General features: G+C 37.8%; 1 protein-coding gene across 5 annotated transcripts in view; it reads right to left on the reverse strand.

Moving 5' to 3' along the window:
* Positions 1 to 498: 498 nt before the first annotated feature.
* LOC126856450 (inactive pancreatic lipase-related protein 1-like) overlaps positions 499 to 22,911 on the reverse strand; it is a 174,700-nt gene continuing 152,287 nt past the window's right edge. For 3 of the 5 annotated variants that reach the window (XM_050604968.1, XM_050604967.1, XM_050604966.1), the window contains 3 exons: positions 2,840 to 3,184; positions 2,448 to 2,690; positions 499 to 2,009 (listed from right to left, as the gene is read on the reverse strand). In XM_050604968.1, coding sequence (XP_050460925.1) covers positions 1,594 to 2,009; positions 2,448 to 2,690; positions 2,840 to 3,137 — 957 coding nt within the window. In that variant the 5' untranslated portion in view covers positions 3,138 to 3,184 and the 3' untranslated portion in view covers positions 499 to 1,593. Of the gene's footprint in view, positions 2,010 to 2,447; positions 2,691 to 2,839; positions 3,185 to 3,632; positions 3,740 to 9,154; positions 9,591 to 22,911 lie in introns of those variants that run through there. The other 2 variants (XM_050604969.1, XM_050604965.1) reach the window with 2 other exon arrangements.

Raw genomic sequence — 22,911 nt, forward strand, 5'->3', positions numbered from 1 at the left:
AAAATTGATGTGATTTGATAGGATTATCTTGATAGATAATACGAAGAAACTTCTTTTTGATGAAGAAGAATTATTCCTATCTGGGACGTCCTGCATCAGGATTTTTTCGGTCTGTCTATCCCAGCTCGGGACCCTTATTCATCTCAGGTAGCTGGCTTGCATCCGGCAAACCTATTGTTCACTAGTTAATGAAACTCGCCTGGCTACGCCAACTTTTATCGCAGATATTTCAATTGCGTACGCGAACAATTGATACACACAGCCTATAGATACATCCACAATGAAAACATTCGGCGCCTTATCGCTTGTAGATATCACGTCATAATTTAGCGATGAGAAAATCAATTGTTTTAAATTGAATATTCTATATCAATTACGTAACATTTTAAAAGTTACTTAATATCTTTTGAACGCGTATATGCATCTGTTTTACAGTTGTATCAAACAATGCACTTTAGTATGGACCTTAGTTATATTAATAAAACACACACATATTTAATATTTTGTAAAAATATGTAATTTTATTTGTACATTAGTGCTCTGTTGTATAAATCTTATCACATTTCTTTGTATTGAATACCATGTAAATGATTACGACGATCAAGCATTATAGATTTGGAATGCGAAATATTTAACTGCTATTTGATTTGCTGTGATCAACATTTCATCTACGCTAAAATCATTTGACGAAAAAGACTCTCGTTACGAGTTAGCGAGTCTCTCTCTTACTTTGCTCATATTTTTCTTTTTCAACTTCATCCTGTACATTATATCAAAATGATAAATATCTACGTCTGCTTACTTCAAATAGCCCGGAGCCTAAAATTCAACGCGCGATTTAATCCGACTGTTTTCCATATCGCCTTATTATCTTTGTTGCTATGTACAATACACACGAGATATATTACGATAAAATTTAATGCGACTAAGTCCGCAGTTGGTCCGAGCAATTTGCGCTTCGAGAGGCCGTGTATCACGGCGGATGTTTGCACGTGTATACGCAACCGAAGCGTTCGAGTCTTATGTGAGAAAACGGACAAGGGAAGAGAAATTGATATGTATATTTAACGCCGACCTGGCTTGCATTTAGAACACGGAGCATTGTCCGAGTATTTTGCATTTCCAATAAAATGTTACGATGCATTTTTGCGTATGAGACATATTTCGCAAAATATACAGCTCTTTTCCTGCTCGCGCTTATATTGGCAATTGAGATAAGCGATGATAAAGCAAAATCATCGTGCGGTACGACGATGATGTTTTGTTCTTTCAATAAATGATACCGATGAGTACCAGTAGTCGTCGATTTCCCGACTCAGACGAAGATTATAAGAATAGCGCGCGCGTGCGAGATACGATGGGAGCTTGCAATACTCGCGCTTGAAGCAGCCGCTGCGGACGGAAACGAAATTACGCACCGTGAATGCGTCCGATCGATTGCTGAGAGAAACGAGTTTAGCCCAGCGCGGATCTCCTTCCTGTTCCGCAATAAATTTCCAAATCCAGAAATTCTCGCTCTGACGGCCGTAATCAGACTGAGTTTTCCACCTCATACCTCTGTCTTTGTCCCTCCGTCCTTTTCTTAACGAACAATTATGCCAAGATCGGGCCGTTCGCGTACGGGGAATTTGAATTGGTCAATAGATAATAATTACCGCGCGCATGCAATTGCGACTTATGACCCATGAGGGATGTATGCTGGTCGTTGCATAAGCCCATTTTAAATCGAGCGAAATCACTGCAATTTCTTCCGTGGAAACCTAACGGACTGCTAATGGATTCGGCAAAGAATCTGTACGAACGGGCGTGAGAGCACGCACCGCCGGGATCCATTAGACAGCCAGCCTGTCTTTCTCCTCCGTTAGGATAAAAGTCGGAATGGCCGATCGCTGTCAAAAAGCCGAGGAGACCGCCATTCGTATGAATGATCTCCACGTACTCCGCGTCGTCGCTCGATATCCTGGATCCTGGACCGGCTAGACTAAAACCGGGGAAAGCTGGATCTAGTCCTGAAACGGCATAGAGATTCGTCTTACGTTATTGGATGTTTATAATTAATTGATTATCGACACAATTAACGTAATTCTACCTAATTCAACAAAGAATATAATAATTGCTCGCATTATAACATATTTATATTAAATATATATATATATATATATATATATATATATATATATATATATATCATAAAAAGTATCATATTTTTGTGCAAAAAAAGAAATATAAAATTCTAGTACTTAAATCAAAATCTATGAAATTTAATGATACTCGACAAGAAAGTGATTTTCATGCTTACATGCATGACTTAATGGATTAAGATATAAAAAGTACAATTTATATATATATATATATATATATATATATATATATATATATATATATATATTATAAAATATCTTTAATCGAATATCATATCAAATTTATGTAACTCATCAAAAACTTACCTACAACGAAGTTGACTTTGTTCTGAGCATTGCGAGCTGCCAATCCAACTACATGAGCACCAAGAGAGTGACCGATCAGTATGGTTTTCGACAAATCCATCCCTTGCTCCTCGAGGAAATCAATCATAGTGGAGACGAATTGACCGACCATGACAACACGGTTGCTAGCCCAAATATAAGGCCTACGGCTTATGCTGCCCCAATCAACGACGATAACATTAGAATCTTCGTTCTTCAAATAAGCTGCAGCACAAAAAGCAGCAATAAACATTGACAATTTAATGTCAATCAAAAAAATTTTAATACTATCTTATAATGTAATCAAATTTTATAATTATTTGTGTAAAGAAATCGCATTCTGTATTTTTCGTTAATAATTCCTCATTACGTACCGTCGCGAATTAGAAGACACGCTAAACTACTCCGAGAATTCATCCATCCGTGAGTTATGAAACGCGTTGGTTTGCTAGGATCAAAGTTGCTAGACTTTAGAGAATTCTTGTCATTGACATAAAGCGTTCTTGGTATAATAGAATTTTTTTTGGTATATAGAAAGAAGAAGACACGATTTGCGATATTCATCTGGGTTTCGTCTAGACTTTCTATGTCGTCATCCAATGTTAGTTCCACCAAATTCTCATTATCGTCGTACATGTACGCTGTCGTGTTTTCAAGTAATGCGTAATCCATTGGAGTGAAGATATCATTATTATAAGATTTCTTTTCCACTGGAAGCCCTGTACAATCAAGACATAAAATTCTTAATTTATGATGTTATATAAAATGAAAAAGACTTCATGTTGGGTGTCATTGAATTTTTAAGATTTTTAGTGCAAGAATTTTATTTTTCTCTCATTTTTTGCAGAAAAAATATCATAAAATATTTTTAATATAAACGTGTCATTACGCTCGAGATATTTACATTTCGAAAATATCAAGTTTCTAAAATATATTCTATTACATAAAATTTTGCTATCGGTTTTCTTTAAAAATACTATTTGCCTCCAAGAAATAATAGAATGTAAGAAAAAGAGAGATGTATATATCATATAAATAAAATAGAAATATATCTATACAGTACATAAAACAAACATCTATTTAGATTTTAATAAATTAATGTGCATATGTAAATTAACGTAAGAATTTGTTTTTTTCTTAGAGATAATAGGCAAATATTATTTTTACCAGCCGCGGTGCAGATGAGCAGGAGACTAATCAAAAGATGTGTTTCCATGTTTGTCGTTATTCTGCCACTAACATTGCTCGTACGGCCATTTATAAAGCGATTATATTCAGCTATCTTAATATACTACAGTTATCTTAATATATAATTTTAATGATAAGATAAATGGCTATCTCTCTTTTTTGCAATTGTATCGCAACTATGTGATTGTCCGATAATATCTGAAATGTCACAACATTTGACATTTATATTTATACATTTTCTAAATTCTAAAATTTGAGTTATCTTTTAATTTTTTACCACGTATCATTCTGAATTTTATTTAAATTAGAAAGTAAAAAAAGTGATGAAATCATGTATCTTACTGAATTAATTTATTCATTGAAATAATTTATTCATATTTTACGTATATAAATTTAACTAAGTCAAAAAAAGATACTATCAATTTATAAAGTAAGCGCCAGATCTGCATATCTTTAAGAACATCAATGAAAGGAGGAGTTATTTATCTCAATAATAATATCGATTTTGATAAGATATTATTTATTTTTTCAATGTCAATTATCCGATTTGCACCGCATGATTTTCCTATCATGTTAAGATTTGTCATTTTTAGACATCTGTTTTGTGCCATAAATTTGTTTCAATCCTTATAGATTATTTGATGCAATTAATAATTTGACAAAGATCTCTGTTAAGATCTAAAAAATAAAAGACTTAAAAAAGAGTCAATCAAAAGTAATGCAGAAATATTTATGGATATTTTATCAAGCAGAAAGTGAGAGAGAAAGAGAGAGAGAGAGAGAGAGAGAGAGAGAGAAGGATCGCACGCAAAACACTAAAAATATGAAAATGCAAATTAATACAGCGTAACAATTCGATAAATCATTTAAATTTAAATAATAAATGTATTTAAAATATAATATATGATCGGTCAGTTCACACATATATTCTCTACAAACACCTCAATATATCCCTTGAAAGAGTTTAACATTTTAAGTAAATTTATTATTCTCTATATTATTATATTAATTATCGAGTTAATATCGGGTTAATGATATAATTAAGCCATCAAGCAAATGGAGTTTTTATGCAATTCACGCTTTAATTGTAACTTTATTTTGGACAATCAATCATTTGTATATCAATCTTGTTATCCGCATTATTAATCATTCTTATAAAACATCAATAAGCATTAAATATTCATATAGTAATATATATATATATATATATATATATATATATATATATATACATAGACTTTTTGATTGCATTTTAAAATATCATTTGCATTAAACATACATTTATATGATAACATGGTACACATTAATAAGAACAAATACGTTCGCTTTCAAAGGATATATAATGTATTACAAGTTCACGATCTAAGAAAAAATAGAGATAAGCAAAGCAGAAATATATTTGTTTTGTTATCATAGTAAGCCTAATCTAATAAATAATAGTTAATAACAAAAATAATATATATAAAAATGTTGAAAAAGATATATATATATATATATATATATATATATATATATATATATTTAAAAAATAATACTATTTATATATTTTATGTTTTAATAAGTCAATGCGAATTACAAAGATATTAGTATGTGAGTTTGTCAAATCGATATATATGTTCAATTTATAGCAATAATTTCTTTTATTGATGTTGATTTAAAAAGTCAGGACATTGGAAAAAGTGGAGTTTACAGTATGAGTACATGATGCCTATCTACGGTATAATCAAAACACATTTCGCGACGTGCATAAATCTCAGACGGGCATCAATGTCAAACATCTGACGAGGATTTCCGATAATAGACGATATCGGAGCATCTGATTGATCAATCGGTATTTCGCTCCGCATGTGTCTTCGACTCTGCAATGTAGAGAGTGACATGAGAGAGAAACAACTTACATGTGTGTTAAATGGCTAGGAAAGCGTCCTTCTAAGCACGTGTTTTCCCACCGAGACATTTAATTCGCTCGTGCTCGCGGGTTTTATTCGTAATTGAGTCCTACCCGGTGTGGCCCCCGTGTCGCGCGTTTACGTAAATTTTAAAATATTCTAATTAGTATAATGAAATTAGCGCACTTATGAAAATTTCGTAGCATTAGCCGGTACGAGGAAGGCGACGTTAACGCGTCTATGAAAATTTTCATTTGCACATTGACGCGAGAGACTGTTAAACGAGCGCAGGAGGATTAAGAGACGGAAACCTGTTGTGGCGCGTGTTCTTTTTAAAAGCTGCGGCGGGTTCTCACCCTCGGCGGTTACATTTCTCAGACAGAGAATCAAACAGGTTCGCTTGCACAGTGCGCGGGATAAAAAGCAGTTTTAACGATCCGCTTGAAATTTTTATTGTACACAGTCCGTGGTTCGCGGGATGCATCCGATACAAATACTAACCGATCTGTAGCGGCTATTCGCCTTTGTTCCGGTGCGTTTACGGATGTTGAATATTAAAATGAGGTAGGTTTATCGGAAAAATCATATTGAAATGCGATCGGCTTGCATTTTCCCGCAAACTTTTCGTTTACTTTCGACTATCACGTTATTCGCAGACTCGTGTATTTTAATATAATTATCGGCAAGTTTGTATTAGCATATATATAAATATTGTTATATTTCTGGTACACTTGTCGCGTAGAAATTTCTCAAGAATAAAAGGAAAGAGAAAAGAAAAATTAATATTAGGTCAGATTTGCATTTCTTTTTTTCAAGTCCTCTGAAAAATTGATTTTTTTTCGTGAACAAAAAAAGGTAAAAAATATTTTTTTATATTTTTCAGTAAAGTGCAGGTTACTATGCTAGACGCGTACAAAATTATGCTTAGATGACCGAAGACTCGACGTTCACGGTACGAGCGCTTGCGTGAAGCTCGAAAATGAGGGGGAGGACGGGGGGAGGGGGGAGAAGCAAAGTGGGTGGTGGTCTGGGGGTTGAAACGGGGAGAAAGGGGGGAGGGGGGGCTCGGAGCTGTGAAAGCGAGGGCGCCTGCAGTGACTAGCCTCCATCGATTTACCGTGCGACGCCATCTTGCCACCCTACGCCACGGGGGTTGACCACCCCTCTGCCACCCCCTCTGTCCCCCTCGCCGCCGCCGCCCGTCGGGGTCACCCCCCTCGAGGCAGAGGCAGACATTTTGAAAAATGATTCCGAAAGTCATCGTGGCTCGCACTGGCGTTTTTTAGCGGGCTCGACCCGGCCCGCCCCGACATTCCTCTCTCTTTTTCGCGCTCGGTCTTTCGCACTCGAAGGGCAAGGGAAGAAAAAGCGGACGCGCGACAAAAAGAGGGAAAACTATCGCGGCAAAAGACGCGGAAATAAATGAGCGCGTTCTCGTTGGAATCTGCGTGTCCTGGTTATTAAGCCTTAAGTGATGAGATTTTCGCGACACGCGCGCTAGCCATAACAAAACGCACCAACGTTTTTATCACATTCAGTCGTTTCCTCGCAAATAGCAGGATTAATCATCGTCGCGTTTATATTTAAAATTATTATTATTATTAATTAAAATATGTTTACGCAACAACGCTATACATCTTTAATTTTATCTTTTATTAGAAACTTTAAAAATGCATAATTTTAACATACAACCGTAATGTGTAAAAATAACTAAAATAGTTTTATATTATATGTCCATTTGTGTGTGATTTCTTGCTGAAATATCGAACTGTCAGGGGAAACGTGTTATTTTATTCTACTTTAATCTGTAACGATATCGTCGTTGCATCCAGAATTTATGATTGCCGCTATACAGCGCTGTGTCGAGATATCTGCAATTATGCACATGAGTAGTTCTATTTGTGTTTAAATATTAAACAGTTGACTTTCTGGAATTACTTATTTTCACTGAAGCTTTAATTTCCGTAATTTGCAGCTTCAATATTATGCAGAATGATTCAAAATTCTATCTATATAAAATGTAATAGTAACATCATCTGCATAAATATCGATATCGAAAAATATTAAATTGAAATTTTCAAAAAATAATTTTCGAATAAACATAATTTTTCTCACCAGTAATTTAACGATTACAGAGCATTTAAGAATATCTCAACAATTTACGGAAAGGACGTAATATTTTAAATGGACGGTTGCAGCCTGTGGCTGGACATTCTGAATCAAAAGAGGCGAAAGACAAAGGTCGACAGGAGAGAAAGATTTCAATCGCGTCTACCAATCGTGGAATAAACAATACGGGCTTTCGAGAATGCACAGTGCGGTCGATCGACTCTCGATTAATCAGAAAAAAAATTCTTGTTTTTGCAAAAAAGAATCGCTATTCGAGGTGATGACGTAGAAACGAGGGATTCTAAAGTCTCGCGTGGAAAGAAAAGAAACATGCAACGTGTAGAAACGAAAAATTTTGTAAATATATAAAATCTAAATATAAATAAATCTTTTCCAAAATCAATTATCATATAATTAATTTATCAAATGATATTTTTTTGCAGCACCGTTATTATTATAATAGAAATCCAATAAAAACTTTTTTAAATAACGTTCTATTTATTCCACTCGTGTGGTATGCAATTTGTATTGCGATAAAAGTAATGTCAAATTAAATTTGTAATACATACCTTTCTTAATTTATCACGACAATGCAACGTAAAAATGATAAGAATATGTATAATGCGGAATAAATAAGAATGAAAAGAGAAACAAAATATTTCAGTGAACTTCATAAATGATAAAGCATTCAATATTAATGTGATAAAGAGCAAACAAAGATAAAAGAAGATGCAAATAAATAATATAAAATAAGTTTCATCTGGAAACAACTCTCAATTCATGCGGAGGTTATCACAAAAACAGGCTTCACGAGCGCGTCCGCAATTGAATTTCGACGAGAATAATGGGCGATCGACAAATTTACAGAGTGGCAGTACATCGTCCTCGTTGCGCAATTATATTTTTATATCATACGTTTTACATATGCTTTACATTTAATTAATGAATGGCTACATGCAACGATAACAAGCTACGCGTGGCCTTTTTCCCGTATGCGGTGTGCAGCGAAAATGAAAGAAAAAGCGTTCGCGACACTTTGAACTTGATTGAGAAGAACACAGTAGAATATAATTACGTTTTAATCATATATCACATTCTGAGAAATATTATGTAATTACAACATCGAAATATTGCAAGATAAAAAGACGCACGTACGTTCAGTAGGTATCGATCACGACATTGAGATCGATGTTTGCGCGCAAAAAATTGAAGAGCTTCTCCATATAATTGTAGAAAAAAAATTCGGGAGATCAACGAAGAATAATATTCAGAAGAGAGAACGATGAGACACAAGTAAAACCGATCGTATCATTCTTTTTCTACTATTGACAAGCTCAATAAAAAAAAAAGTAATATAAATAACAAATATTGCAGAAAGAAACTAAGATTTACTTGTTTGATCAATATAATGGAAAAAAAGAACGCGCTGCACGCCCGTTCTAAGATGACGCAAGAAGTGACGCTCGTTGGATCTTCGTGTAAAAATAGATTTTGCTCTCGTACCGGTAATTGAATTTCGTGGAGGATAATGGGCGGCCGACAAATACGCGCGGTCGCGTTAGATCGCTTTCGATGTGTGGCGCGCGGGCATTCAGCCAGGCCAGGATGGATCCTTGATGGCTAGATTTAAAAAACCGTCCCCGTTTGCCACCCCCTTGCCTCCCGCCGTTCCTGCCATCCCGTTCTCCGCAGTATATAGCCGTCGCCATGTGTTACGGGGGTGGCGGCTCTTCGTAATGGTGGTATTTGTGATAGTAGTGGTGGCGGTCCAGTCGGCGGCCTCTATATAACTGATGGTGCTTCTGAGTGTCAGGGCCAGGCTGTCCACTTCTTTGCGTGCACGTGTGTACGTACGTGTACGCGCGTCCAGGCGATTTGCACGTTGGCCGGTTTCTAAGTATAGCTAGCGTACGAATTATATACAGGGTGTCATAGCTTCCTCGCACTTTTCTTTCATATGTGTATTGTTGAGCCAATTTGAAACGAATTTGCCTTGATAAGCGTGTTGAGATACTAAAAATTCTTGAGTTGTAGACGATTATAGCAAGCTTCAAGAACGAAAACAAATAAAACTTAATTCTTTTTTTAATTCAACAGAATTTTGAGATTTTTATTAAAAAGTATTGAAAGTGCATGTACTATTTATTTTGTTACAAAGAATTCGAGAACTAGATTAAATTTATATCGAATCGAATTTCTGCTACAAAAAAATCTTGATATTACAGTTATCTAAAGATTCATTAATAAAAGAAAGTATAAAGAATTAAGTACATTTTATATATATACAGGAAGATAAGAATTGAATCTACATCAATAACAGGAAACAATTTCAGATTGATAATTAAATATTTCGTGAATAATAAAATGTTCTGGAGTGCGATTAAGAAAAGCTTTTCTGATAAGATTGCATCGTGCTTAAGATAAGTACCATACGTGAAAGATACGACGGTGTTTTACATTTTCAAGAAGAATATAATCTCGCTAAAAAAAAATAAAAAGTATTTGTTTGACGCAATAAATATAATCTTTAAGATACATGTCATTTTAAGCGTATACATTGTGTCAATTATGTAATTAATAATCGATAATTAGTTGATAATATTCAGAAAGTAATAGGTCTTTTATATTAGAGTTATCTTTTCTTAGCAAGAACATTTATCCAATATTGTCTTATTAAATTTTTATTCTTTGAGAGATCTTTCTCTTGCGGTGGAATTAAATTAACTGTCTTATTTAATAGGGCTCTCTTTCTGATATTTCAATCTTCATAATTCCAAGCATATCAATTACGAATCGTTAATTACTGTCCAAAGACCGATCATCAGTTTCCAAGCAAGAACTTAATCCGCTCGACGAATGTCTCTGTCTTATCGAGATTATTTTCACTCGAAGCTCTTGCCGTCGCGTGTTTCCATGGGATTACCCGTTAAGCGGCGCAAGTAGAACTCCGGCTTCATCGGTGATATTGAAAAGAAAGGTGGGAAACGTAGTGGGCGCGCGGTGTAGGGGGCAAAAATAAAAGAAAATGCAGTTGGTGCGACGAGTCAATTAAGGTCGATCGAGAAATCGTCCTCCGCCTCCCACGCCCATAAATGTGTAGATACACACACATATGTACATATATACATACATATATATATGTGTGTGTGTATGTGTGCATATATATATATATATATATATATATATATACACATGTGTATATATATATGACGGATCTATTGAACAGCGAACGAGAGCGAAGCCGCCAAGCGTGCAAACCGAGCGAGTGCAAAGGGTGGCCAGAAGGCTGCGGGGTAGGAGGGTGCAATGTGGGGATATCCGGGGTCAAACGTTAATACACAGGAACGAGTGAAGGAACGATGCCAGGTCCAATCCTCCTGACAATAATCGGATTGATTAAAAGTCGCCGTCGTCCACCACTATCACATCGCCACTGCCACTGTACTGGATCGCAGGCAAATGCAACTCGATTGTGCAGGTATGCGGATACACAAGCGCGATTTATAGGCGCGTTTTATATAACGCATGTGCGTTATTCACGTCGCGCTATGGACGCATCTACGTAAAATCGAAGCGTCCGATAAAAAGCGATATTGTTGCGTTTGCCGTTAATAAAGTCATAATTGCGTGCGGCCAGATTGTACTTTATGATACGATATTGATGTGAAAATTCTTAGGCACGATCGTATGTAGAAAAATATGTATTCTGATGCGAGCTGCGATGGACTCGTCGACTACAAAAATTTAATAGCTTACACAACCAAAGAAAGATCTGATGATCACATAGTCAGCTTAAACCTATCTTACTGTTATCTCTCCCTGTGTATAGGAGGAAACAGCTGAGGAAGAGAGAGAAAAGGACTGTTCGTTGGTTGTTAGGCAATCTCGTAATTATTCACTGGGAGACGCGACTGTATCAAAGCGACGCTCTAATTCCATTAGGACCGAGTAAGATAACCATGATTACGGTGGGTTTGAAAGGTGACCGAGGGACGAAGAGCGAGACAAAGTCGCTCGAAGTATATAGGAATACGGCGAAGATAGAAACTCGAGTCAAGGCAGTGGATCGATATTTTTGACTGCAATTTAGTCTGCATTTAATCAACATTTAATCACCTCATCAACGGGCCAAGTTAATCCGAGCGTGCTACCTACCGTTGCAGTCGCCTTTATATATGCCCTAGCACGACGACGCCATGTTTAAACTCATCATTATTCGGCGCACTAATAGAGCCGCGCCGAGGAAAATTCTCTCGGGATCCTGACTCGTGTAAAAAGGTAAGCGTGCCGCGCTGAATAGTGATCGAAGCCTAAAAGGTTGTCCAAATCGGCGCACGTAGAATCAAGGAGAATGATTTATAAAGTTTTATTTGCGGTAATTTGTGAAATAGAGAAGAGCGCTGCGGAATAAAAACGTGTTTTCTTCAAAATAGATATTTTAAGAAATATTATTGTATATTTAAATCGTATCCAGCAAATGCTCTAAAATTGTGAAAACCTATAAGAAAAGATATTCACGATTTCAAAATATAAGTGTCTACAATAGAATAAATGAAAATTTTATTCTCCTCTTAAGATTATAATTATAAGTCTGAAAATATGAATATTTCGTCAAATATTACGAGCAACTATGCAATTTATAATAGATTGCAACCAAATTCGAAATTTTGTTATATCTTTATAGCTATATCTTAAATTCTAAATAAAAAACAAGAGTTCTCTTCTCAAAAATAATAGTAAAACTGGTAGACCGTCCTTTTAATTGTGTAAAGAAATTAACGCAGTAAAGTCTGCTTCGCATTTAGCCCTTCTATGGGCCACAGAGTCGTTTCGAAGGTCTAAATTACCAAGGGCCGGTCCTTCGAGTTTAGGACCGACCCTGTCTCAAACCGGGGTTCTCCATTCCCTTCGGTCCCTTAACGCCTGGCGCGGCTGCCGACCTCTATAAATTCCCTCAGGATTTTTCTTTTCTCTACTTGCCTTAATTAAAGCTCTCCCTTGCTAGCCGGCACGACTACGCCTATGAACCTGCCTTTTCGCGTCACGTTTATTCCAGCTATGACATTTCCACTCCCGACAGATACACGACTAAATGTCAGACAGAACGAAGGATGTCGAGCCATTTAAAATTACGTAACGATCTACCATTACACCAAAAATACTTGCGTTGCATTTTATCTTGTCGTTTACAACAAGTATAAAAATTATCAAATATTTCACAAAATATCATTTGTGCAAGAAAGTGGAGACAATTGTAGTAGTTATGTAAAAAATAATTAAATAAATCACATTTAATTTATACGCATAGATTTTATTTAATAATGATCAAAATTTAAATAAAGAAATTGAATAAGAGTGTGCATTCTTTTTGGAAAGAGTGGCATATTAATTATTAAATTTAATAGCTTTAAATATTTAAAATGTTTCGTTTGCATTTACTTAAACATCTAAAAAACTTTGCATAAGTTTGAACGGCCATTTTGCAGACACCCGGTAGCTTCGTTATTTATTTGTAAAAAGTCCTCTCTCATAGCGAAAATGCCATTTTCCGTCGTAACCGGGAAAGTTTTGCGAGTCGAGAGCGTAAGGAATTCCTTAAGCTAAAAGCATACGTGTCCCCATCCCCCGATTTAAAAACTTTTATCCCTTCTACGCGAGCGTGCTGGCGGGTGGTTGTGAAGTAGTTCGAAAAGTTTTCGCGCGCAAAAAGCCGAGCTTTTCTCACTTTTCTTCGTCGTCTGCGCGAAAGGATGCGCGCGATAGTACGAAGGAGGGTGAAGTCATAGGGGATGGTTGAGGTGGAGGTGGCCGTGCGATGTTAGTGGCAACGGTGATGTTGGGGGTGGCATCTGAGGGTTCGAAGAAGTAGCTTCGAGAGTGGGGAGATCGACAGATAAGAGAAAATGAGAATGAGGGAGATAGCGAAGAGTGGGGATATCAGACCCTTCGCAGAATAGGATATTAGAATTCTTAGGTGAATAGCGGTGGAATACTTCAACAATTAATTTTAGTGTTTTAAACGCAGGTAGAGGTTTTTCTTTCGATTCAGTATATAAAAGGAGAGAAAAGGAGAGCGCAAGTTGTATCTAATTTTATATTTTTTACAAAAATTATTCTCGCTCAAATTTTTTAACAAAAAAATTAAGTATCGAAAAGAATCTCATAATTATCTGATTTTATATTACATTGTATATTATATATGTAAACATCAAATTTTAATACACATTTGTATAATTATCAAATGTTATGCAAATCTTTGCAAAATCTCACTTTAAGCTTTAAATCTTTATTCTAATTCTTCTCTTAAAGACGCATCGAGTATTTTATACGATTTGCATATTATTGCTAAAATTATATTTTTTTCTATATGATCTTTTTTCCGCTTTAGTAAATATCTAATTTAATATATAATTGCCAAGATTTCTCTCTCTCTCTCTCTCTCTCTCTCTCTCTCTCTCTCTCTTTCTCTAAATATATACTATACATTTACAAAAAACTTCCTTAGATACATCTTTCGTTAATAAAAAATATTTGCCATTATTTATAAAATGTTTATATAAAATTAAATATATGCTCTCTGATTTTCGATAAATTATCTATTGCTGGAACAAAAAAAAAAGAAATTAATAAGAAATAAAAAATTTCCATTTGATAAAGAAACACAAGGTAAAGGCTGCTTTTTTTGGCTGGGTGTTTTAAGTTTTTTAACGAGACCAAAAAATGAGTCATACTTTTGGAAAATATATTGAATGGAACCAAGTTCGGATCCACCTTCGTTTTGGAGGAAACGGTTTCAGGATTCTAGAGCGAATTCTACGAAATCGCACCTTCCAGATAAGTGTGCGCGTTTACATAGGGCACACTGCAGGTGCAAACGGGGTTCTATTGGTAAACCGTGGTAGGTGATAGGGAGACACACGGACAGGGAGGCATCACGGAGTACCTATGTACAGGACACGTAGTGAAAGAGGATCGGCGAGCTAGAGCGAGCGACGGGTAGCCGCGCGGTGAACTAGCTGCTATCCTCGAGAAGCTTTTGCAAACCGAGTCGAACTTGTCGCTTGCGTTGTGTGCGGTGCTGATGGTGGGGAAACTGGTCGGTCGATGCGCTCGGTCGCTGCCGGAGCTGCAGGGGGCTGTTTTTGCGGGTGTGGCTTAACGCACCCCCTGTCGTCCCACTGACCCTCGCCTCCTTGCCCCAGGAACTACCAACCCTTCTCACCGCGCTCAACTACCTAACCACCCTCCCCCTCCCCCTTCTCCCCCTCGCCGCTCCCTCGCAGTCCTTGTATTCGCCTTCCTTCCCCCTTACCTATTCTCACCCTCTCTCCCCTCCGCCGACTAGTGCCCGATTCTAGCCCCCGAGGGCGACCATGAGCGCGAAAACTAGAGTTTGCCCAATCGCGTCTACGTGATCAGCAAAGTATACTTTTCGGGAAATGCGCGTGAAATATGGGGAACGACTTTCCGCGACTTTTACGTGCCCGCCATACCAGTCCAACTACACCGTCCGATGAATTTGCGTTGTTTGTATGTAGTCTCGATAGCGCGCGCTACATTCCGACTATTACCGGAGTTTCGCACATGCATTCGCGAGATTAACTTTATGCTCAGTTTGATAGGCGAAAGAAATTGTAATCCTCCCTGAATGCCGTGAATAATATATTCCACTTTTAGCTTTCCTATATTTTTAATATTTTTAACTTTCCTATATTTTTCTACACAAACCAATAATGGGATTAAAATAAATAAATGTATACATGTAATAAAGAAATTGTGTCTGATTTTAAAAAATTTATAAAATAATAAATTTTGCATATAACGTAATCTTTGTTTTCAGGTTGTTTAACGATTTTTAATAATTTCCTCCGGTATGTCGACTTATGAGGTGCACACTTAAGGCAACATTTCATTTGATAAAATCAAGCATGTTTATATGATTGAACAGATACGATTAGATTGCGTCAAAGAATTTATCTCACATTGATAAATTAATCATGTATTAAAATCTATCATCAATATGTAATATATATAGCTCGATGTTTCTGTTAAACATTCTTTTATTAATATAAAATCTAATTTCTATAAATCTAATTTATATAAATTTTTTGCACAAAGTGTATAATTAAGATATTAATAATATAAAAAGAAAGAGAAAGAGAGAAAAATGAAAAGAGAAAAAATAAAGATTTTTTTTTTTTTTTTGATATTTGCTAAATATTAAAAATGTTCTGTCACGTCACATTTAAATTGATAGATATGCATCTCTTTGAGTAATACTTTAGATAGAATCTTTATGTGTACTTTAGGTAATATTTTATTTTGTTGCAAATTTTTGAAATAAAAAAGGAATGTGTTCATGCTTATCCATTAAAAGTTCTTAAATCTGATATAAGCAGGTAAGCTTATTTCGTAACACGACGAGAGAAGAAAGAATGAAATTAAAGTAGATCTCGTAGATTTCAAAATTCAAAAAGAGTCGGCTAGAGGTTTTACGCATTAAAACGTGTCTACTTTTGCATTCGCGAGATACCCTAATTGTCATAATTTTCTCTAATTAGAGCTTTTAGTCAGACAATAAGCTTTCACTCTCGCGATTTCACGTCTCGCTCGCGCGTTGTCCATTATAAGACGTGTCGCAGATGGAAATAAAATAAAAAGAAACTGCGGGAAATATATATTCGTGACATTGAAACAACGTCGATTTTTATTGTCGACTGCTACGCGGGCCACGGCCGTTGCCCGACACGGTTTCGATTGTTGCTTTTCTCTCTCCTCATTCCCTTTCCCTCTTTCCACTCTCTTTTTTTTCGCTCCTCTGCGTCGCGTCGCGACACACGAAAACAGCTGTTACTTTACCGCTGGTGGACGCGCGGCGCGTCGTCGCACCGCGGCGGCGCAAACGCGAATTCGAATTCGCTCTTTTTCAATGCGCGTGCCGCACGCATACAGAGCGACGGTACTTCGACCCCCTATGTGGTAGGTGCATCGACCAAATACTGCACCGACGCGCCTGTAACGCGACTGCATCACCTCTCGCACGGCCCTGACCGCGCGCATTGTATTTTTCGTGCGCGGAATCGGCGCGCCTCTCGAAAAACCATAACACCGTGCGAACGTGTCTATAAATGTTCACGCGTGTTACAAATTTCACTCACGCGTTTACGTAGAAAATAGGGTCGCGTCATAGATTTTTTTTATTATTAAAATGTACGTTACGAGCACCATAATGAAATCAACGTTTTCGCTTTTACGCGAAAAAATGTAAGGTTAACGAAATGATGAAGATGATAAAAATTAATTTTTTTCGCCCAGTTATTTCTTATTGCAACAAAGTTTGAGGTACATCTCGAATATAAAAAAAAAATTGAATTTTCCAATTAATTTTCAAAAATGATTATTGTTCCAATCTATCGCAGTAAATATTATATGAATAGATAACGCATGGTTGCGCAAGTAATATCGTGAATAAATTACATATATCCTGATCAAATTAAAACAGCTGGCTTTTCTTAACAAACAAGGCCAAACGGGGCATGTGCTGCTGGATGATGATTAACCGTGTGACTAATTAGAAGAAAAAAGTGAGTCTGTACTCAGAAACGCAAACATAATTAGGGCCAATCGGGGAGGAGGGGGGAGGGCGGGGGGAAATAAAGAAGAAAGGGTAACTGTTTGAGGACACACGATCCGCCTTCCTCGGGAGTCTACGATGACCGAGTGGTCATCGTTAATGGCGTCGGTAAAAAGTGTTTGTACGCGCTTACAAAGACCAGAGACCCGCCCAAGATCGGTGGCCGACACGATGCCTTATGAAGCGGAAAGAAAATCTCACTGATAAATTGCAGTAAAGGCGCGTTAAAATATCATTAATTAGTGAATTTAATTTACAATTCTGTAGACAAAAGTATTCAAGTATAAATTTAATATCCTCTTTTAATATCCTCAATATTTACATTAATTGGTATATATTTTTTTAAATTATTAATAAAGATTATATCTCTCTCCTCTTGTTGAGCGCTTGGCGCTACGAAAATAAAATACCTGTTGGGAGAAAGCTACCGTTTAATATTAAAAACTAAGTGCACCGCTTATAAATTATTTAAATGTATGCACATTTAATGTGTATGAAATTAGCGCTTCTTACTTCCACCGTACACCTTTCGCGCATTAACATTACGAAACACATCTTATTTACATTAAAGCATGATGCGACTTTAATGCGCTGTCCCGTATCGGAAAATGAAATCGAACACGCGAATAACGAAAGGTACTCGCTCGCATGACGAGCCGATAGAGTGACATTCTCTCACTAATCGTAATGGTATTTTATTCGAACTCGTCAAGAAAATATTGGCCGAAATTGCCGGTGGTAATGGAGCAATTAGCGCGAAAACTGGCAACCAAAGGGAATCGGTTTGACAACAAAATTGGACGACACTTCCGGCGCCGCGGCAGCAAAGTCGAACTCGACAAATAGAGGCATTATTCACTGTGTGTTCACACGTTATGCCGCATATATACGGGCGCGTGCAACACGGAAAACGTACGTATCCGGCATGGAAGGAGAACAAAAAGTGGGAATTCGTAGCCGCGGATAATCGAGTTTACCGCATGTTATAGAGCGTTAAAATTTCCGCGGGCATTCGATCGCTCTTCCATTCACCCTCTCTCTCTCTCTCTCTCTCTCTCTCTCTCTCTCTTTCTCTCATTCTATCTCGTCGTTTCGTTCTCCTCCTTGCTCATATCGCGTCGCTGATGGAGATGAGCTCAGTGTCCGCTTACAGGTCGCGTCAATGGTTGAACAATCGTCGGACTATTAGCAAACTATTACAATATCGATGGCAGCCGATGGCTCGATAGATACGCGAGCCATCAGCTGTTGCGCTGATCGGGTATCTCCGATAGACTGGAACTGCCACGGCTACACAGCCTCCGTCATCCCCAAATTGTTCCTCGTAGATCATTGGGTCCAAGTTGGCAATCAGAAACAGTGTGATGTAAATGTATCGTCGAGATCTGTAATTTCTTTTTTAAAAATTTATTTTCTTTCAATTTCATTATTATTGCTTTAAAAATTTTTATTTTTGTCAAATTAGTAAATAATCTGTAATAAATTGCTTGGATATTTGATGGCTTTTATATTCATTATTAGTCACAGTTATTTCTTTTCAAAATATTTTAAATATTGCAATATCCATTATTAGTTACGTTCCTGTGCTTTATTTTATTATTTGGAGTATCGAATCGCAAGAATTGTTTACAAAGAAAAGAAATTCCCGGCGCGCAACATGTGGTCGCCCATAGATTATTTCGTTCTCATATCCGGTTCGCAGTACCATAACAAATCGAGCGCTTTTAAATAATAGACAATATCGTTATCACGATTGTAACAATTTATTCTGGTGGTTCGCTTAAAAATGTTATATACTGCGTTAACATTTGCTTTTCGTTAATGTTACACCAACACACAGCAATCACATAACAATCGTAGTTGCTCTCCTCTTCTCCCCCTCTCTCTCTCTCTCTATCTCTATCTATCTTTCTCTCTCTCTCTCTCTCTCTCTCTCTCTCTCTCTCTTTTTCTCTCTCTGTTTGCCTAAAACATTTTCATTATACATATTGTTCAATGCCTCTTTCGAGACAATTTCATTGGGCAAAATTCCTACGTTATATCACGCAGAGTGATATCGTCGAGTTGTGCAATTTTTATTGTCCCTTGAGTGAACGGACTGTAAAATGTTGGAAGAAAAGAAGGAAAACAACGCGACGTAAATGCAACACCGACGTACAGCCAACCCAGCCTAGGGAATAATCTATCCAGTAATTCATTCTGGTATAAAAATATATCCAATTAAAAACTCGAACTATCTGTTTCGTTTACTGCCCACATCGCAAATCATCTTGTTTTATTGAATGTCGGTATCTCAAATCAGTTCTCATGGGTAAAGAAATTCGTGCGTTTGATATCTATTTTAAATTAAACGCAGAAATCATATATAATATTTTATATAAAATTAAACGAGGGTACGTAAAATTCATAAGCAATGTAAGTTCGTCAATAATTTTCTACGAACAACTAACTATGCATCGCGGTGCAATGCCTTGCCGCGTCAATCGGAAAAATGTGTTCTTCTGCAGATTACGCTTTGATCACGTAGCGTTTTGATAAAATGTAGTGTGGCAGCAAGAAAAAAGGCACATACATAAATATACGAAGCGGTACAGTACATAAATGTAACCCCGACCTAGGGGAACACCCGTGGCGGGAAAAAGAGGCGGAGAAAGGGCGCGCGTGATGCGCCATTCGAAATCGATTCCTGCAACGCGGCGTTGCAGCCTTCGATGAACGGGTCACGACCATGGAAATATGAATGAAAAACGGCGCCGCGCGCGGTTCTTCGGGAAAAGCCCCGCTTGGAAAAAAAGAAGGCAAACCACGTTGCCTGGCCATCGATCGGCCACGTGCTCGGCACCTGTTCGACTTTACCGCCTTTGCCCGATGCACCTTCTACTCTTTCATTGAGATCCCTTTCTTCTTGGTAAAACTCCTGAAGTTAGATGCACAAAAAAAAATCGTTTGCAAAAACAGACTAATTTTTCTTATTATTCTATCTTACATGTGACATGTGTTTTACTTAAAAATAAATAATTTGATTAATGATTACACGCATACGCACACATTTCTTACAATTTATACTTTTATTATAAAAATTTTCAACATGTAAGAAGAAAGAAGCCATTACTTAAATCTGCAATCAAACGTACCATTAATTTCGTCTTATATTAAAGATTACATATCATCGTAACTCTTATTTAACAAAAGCCGCGTCTAAAAGGAAGGATTTTGCATGACGACGTTTTGTCACGTTCCTTCCGCAATTGTGTTCCCTTCTACGCGACGCGGAGAAATGTCGTCCACCTCGACGTTTAATCATACTTAAGTTCCTATTTGGAGAACGCTCCCGCGTTTGAATGTCAGACAGCCCCGTCCAACTAATTATGAATTTCTGTAGACCGCAATCAATTTTCCCCGGGAACGAAATTGCCGGTAAATTGGCGTCGTCGGAGCTGATGTCCAACTATGCTTCCGGACTATCCATAGTGGTGCCCAGACGCTGGGGATCACGGCGGCTCTTTGTGTTCCGGGGGTTACTATCGAGTAAGGTAGAAGGGAAAGGACCGGGCTGATGCCGGCCGAGGTTAGAAGAGAGACGGCGAGATAGGGTGGTTTTTGGTAGGTGGGTTCTACAAAGGCGGGAGGGTGCCCGCGGGGGTGGACCTAAGCGAGGATAAAGGAGAAGGAGAAAGCACACACCATGGTGTGCGGCCCCTCTTGGGGAGGTGGGTCGGAGGACGATCAATAAGGAGCATGGCTGGTGGGGGGTCTTACCAGGACCTCAAGCTACCCCCCCACGTTGTCCTGCTTAGGGTGAGGGTCCGCAAGAAAGAACCGAGAAAATATTCTGAAAGGGGTCGCCGTCGTACATGTATGCGTGCACGTTGGTGATCTCTCAGTCCGTGAACTTTGGTTCCCACCATCGCACAAACCGCACATATACACGCATACACGTATACATTGTCCCACGGACATACACAGAACACGCGCGGTCCAGGCGGTCTCCACGTGTATCCGGAGACGACGGTGGCGAGAGTTGCGAACCGCGTCGGGAGAAAACCGAGAAAAATTCCGAAGGAAGGAAGACCGGAGGAAAAAAAATTGTACGTGCAATTACCCATCCCACCGACACCGCGGGAAAGTGGGATTCCTTTGGCCAGCCAGAGACTTCCTTTCTCTCCCTCAGCGCGCGGTAGTAAGTTCTTTATGTGGAACGAACTAATCTCTCTTTCCTTCGGCTGAAAAAAAAAAAAAACTCGCGCGACGTTACGCTCCGTCTTGGGGTAAGAAGCGTCGAATAAAGAATCGTGAAATGAATGCAAATATGTTTTACATATCGCAGAAGCACATGTCCTATGCGCGACTCGCTTGTTTTCTCAGGAAACTCGTGGAGCTTTTTTGTCGGAAGTCGAGCGTCGTACACCTGTTTGAATGTACCTTCCAGTGGACAAGTCGCGCATTCTTTTTCTACTGAAAGAGATGCAATTGAAGTACTCAACACAAAGATTTTTTTATTATATGTATGTACTGTCTTCTTTGTACAATTTATAATGGAATAATCATAATAATCGATACAACCTTTTATAATTAAGCCTTTTAAATTAAGACAATTTTCTTCAATTAAGAAACAAAAAACAAAATGTATTTTGTAATCACAATTACTTTATTTCCGTGATCGTTAATTCTGCATTCTCTTACAATAAATTTTATCTTGTAGGCATTATATTGTTCCAAAAACATCGTAATAAAAAAAAAACAATGTATCTAGATACATTTTTTTACTGCGAGAAAATAAAAGCTTTTATAAACGTTTTATGGTAATTCTGAAATCGAACATGCCGATCGAAATCATGATAATCATATAAGGATGCGTCGTCTGGCAATCACCCGGATAAAAAATTACCGCAACGTCGTTACGGTCAGATCGTTTTAAATCTAATTTCCGGCGAGCATCGCGCGCGTATGGTACACGATAAGGGACGTCAAGGAATCAGTGTCAATTAACGATGATGAAAGTAAAGGCTTGCCACGTTACTGGAGATCGTGTATGAATATTCATCCCGTTCGGTAAATTTAATAGATCACGGACACTCTCGATGAAGTACGAAGAAAAGGGTATAAAGAGAGAAAAAAATTGCACAGCAAGAAAGAGTTCGCATATCTGTGTGCGTACATATGTATATGTGTATGTACGTGTCATGTATATATGTATGTCTGCTAGCCGGATATCATACGCACGTAAGTGAGTCTGATGTCGCAATGAAACGACAACGACGAGAAGATAAGCGCGACACACATACGTACATATACGCACACCGTTATGTGCATGTACGCGTGCATGCGTTTATATGTACCCGGCGGAAGCGTCTAATCCATCGGGTGGGCATTGTTGTCAGACATATTGGGGTTTGTTCTTGAGGCAACCCGAGGGAAGAGGTAGAGGAGGAAGTGGCGGACGAGGAGATGGCGGAAGGTGGTCAGGTGGGTGGTTTGAAGGGGGGTGGGCCTCGGAAAAGGGGGTGGGGGTGGGTGGTTAGCTTTATTGATCTGTAAGACTGCCAACCTACGGACTCTGTGCTTACCCGCGCTCTCCTCTTCGTTCTCCATACATTCTCTCTACCACCGCCTTCTCTTCCTACGG

This window comes from Cataglyphis hispanica, chromosome 18 (assembly GCF_021464435.1).
Source record: "Cataglyphis hispanica isolate Lineage 1 chromosome 18, ULB_Chis1_1.0, whole genome shotgun sequence".
NCBI classification, from domain to species: domain Eukaryota; kingdom Metazoa; phylum Arthropoda; class Insecta; order Hymenoptera; family Formicidae; genus Cataglyphis; species Cataglyphis hispanica.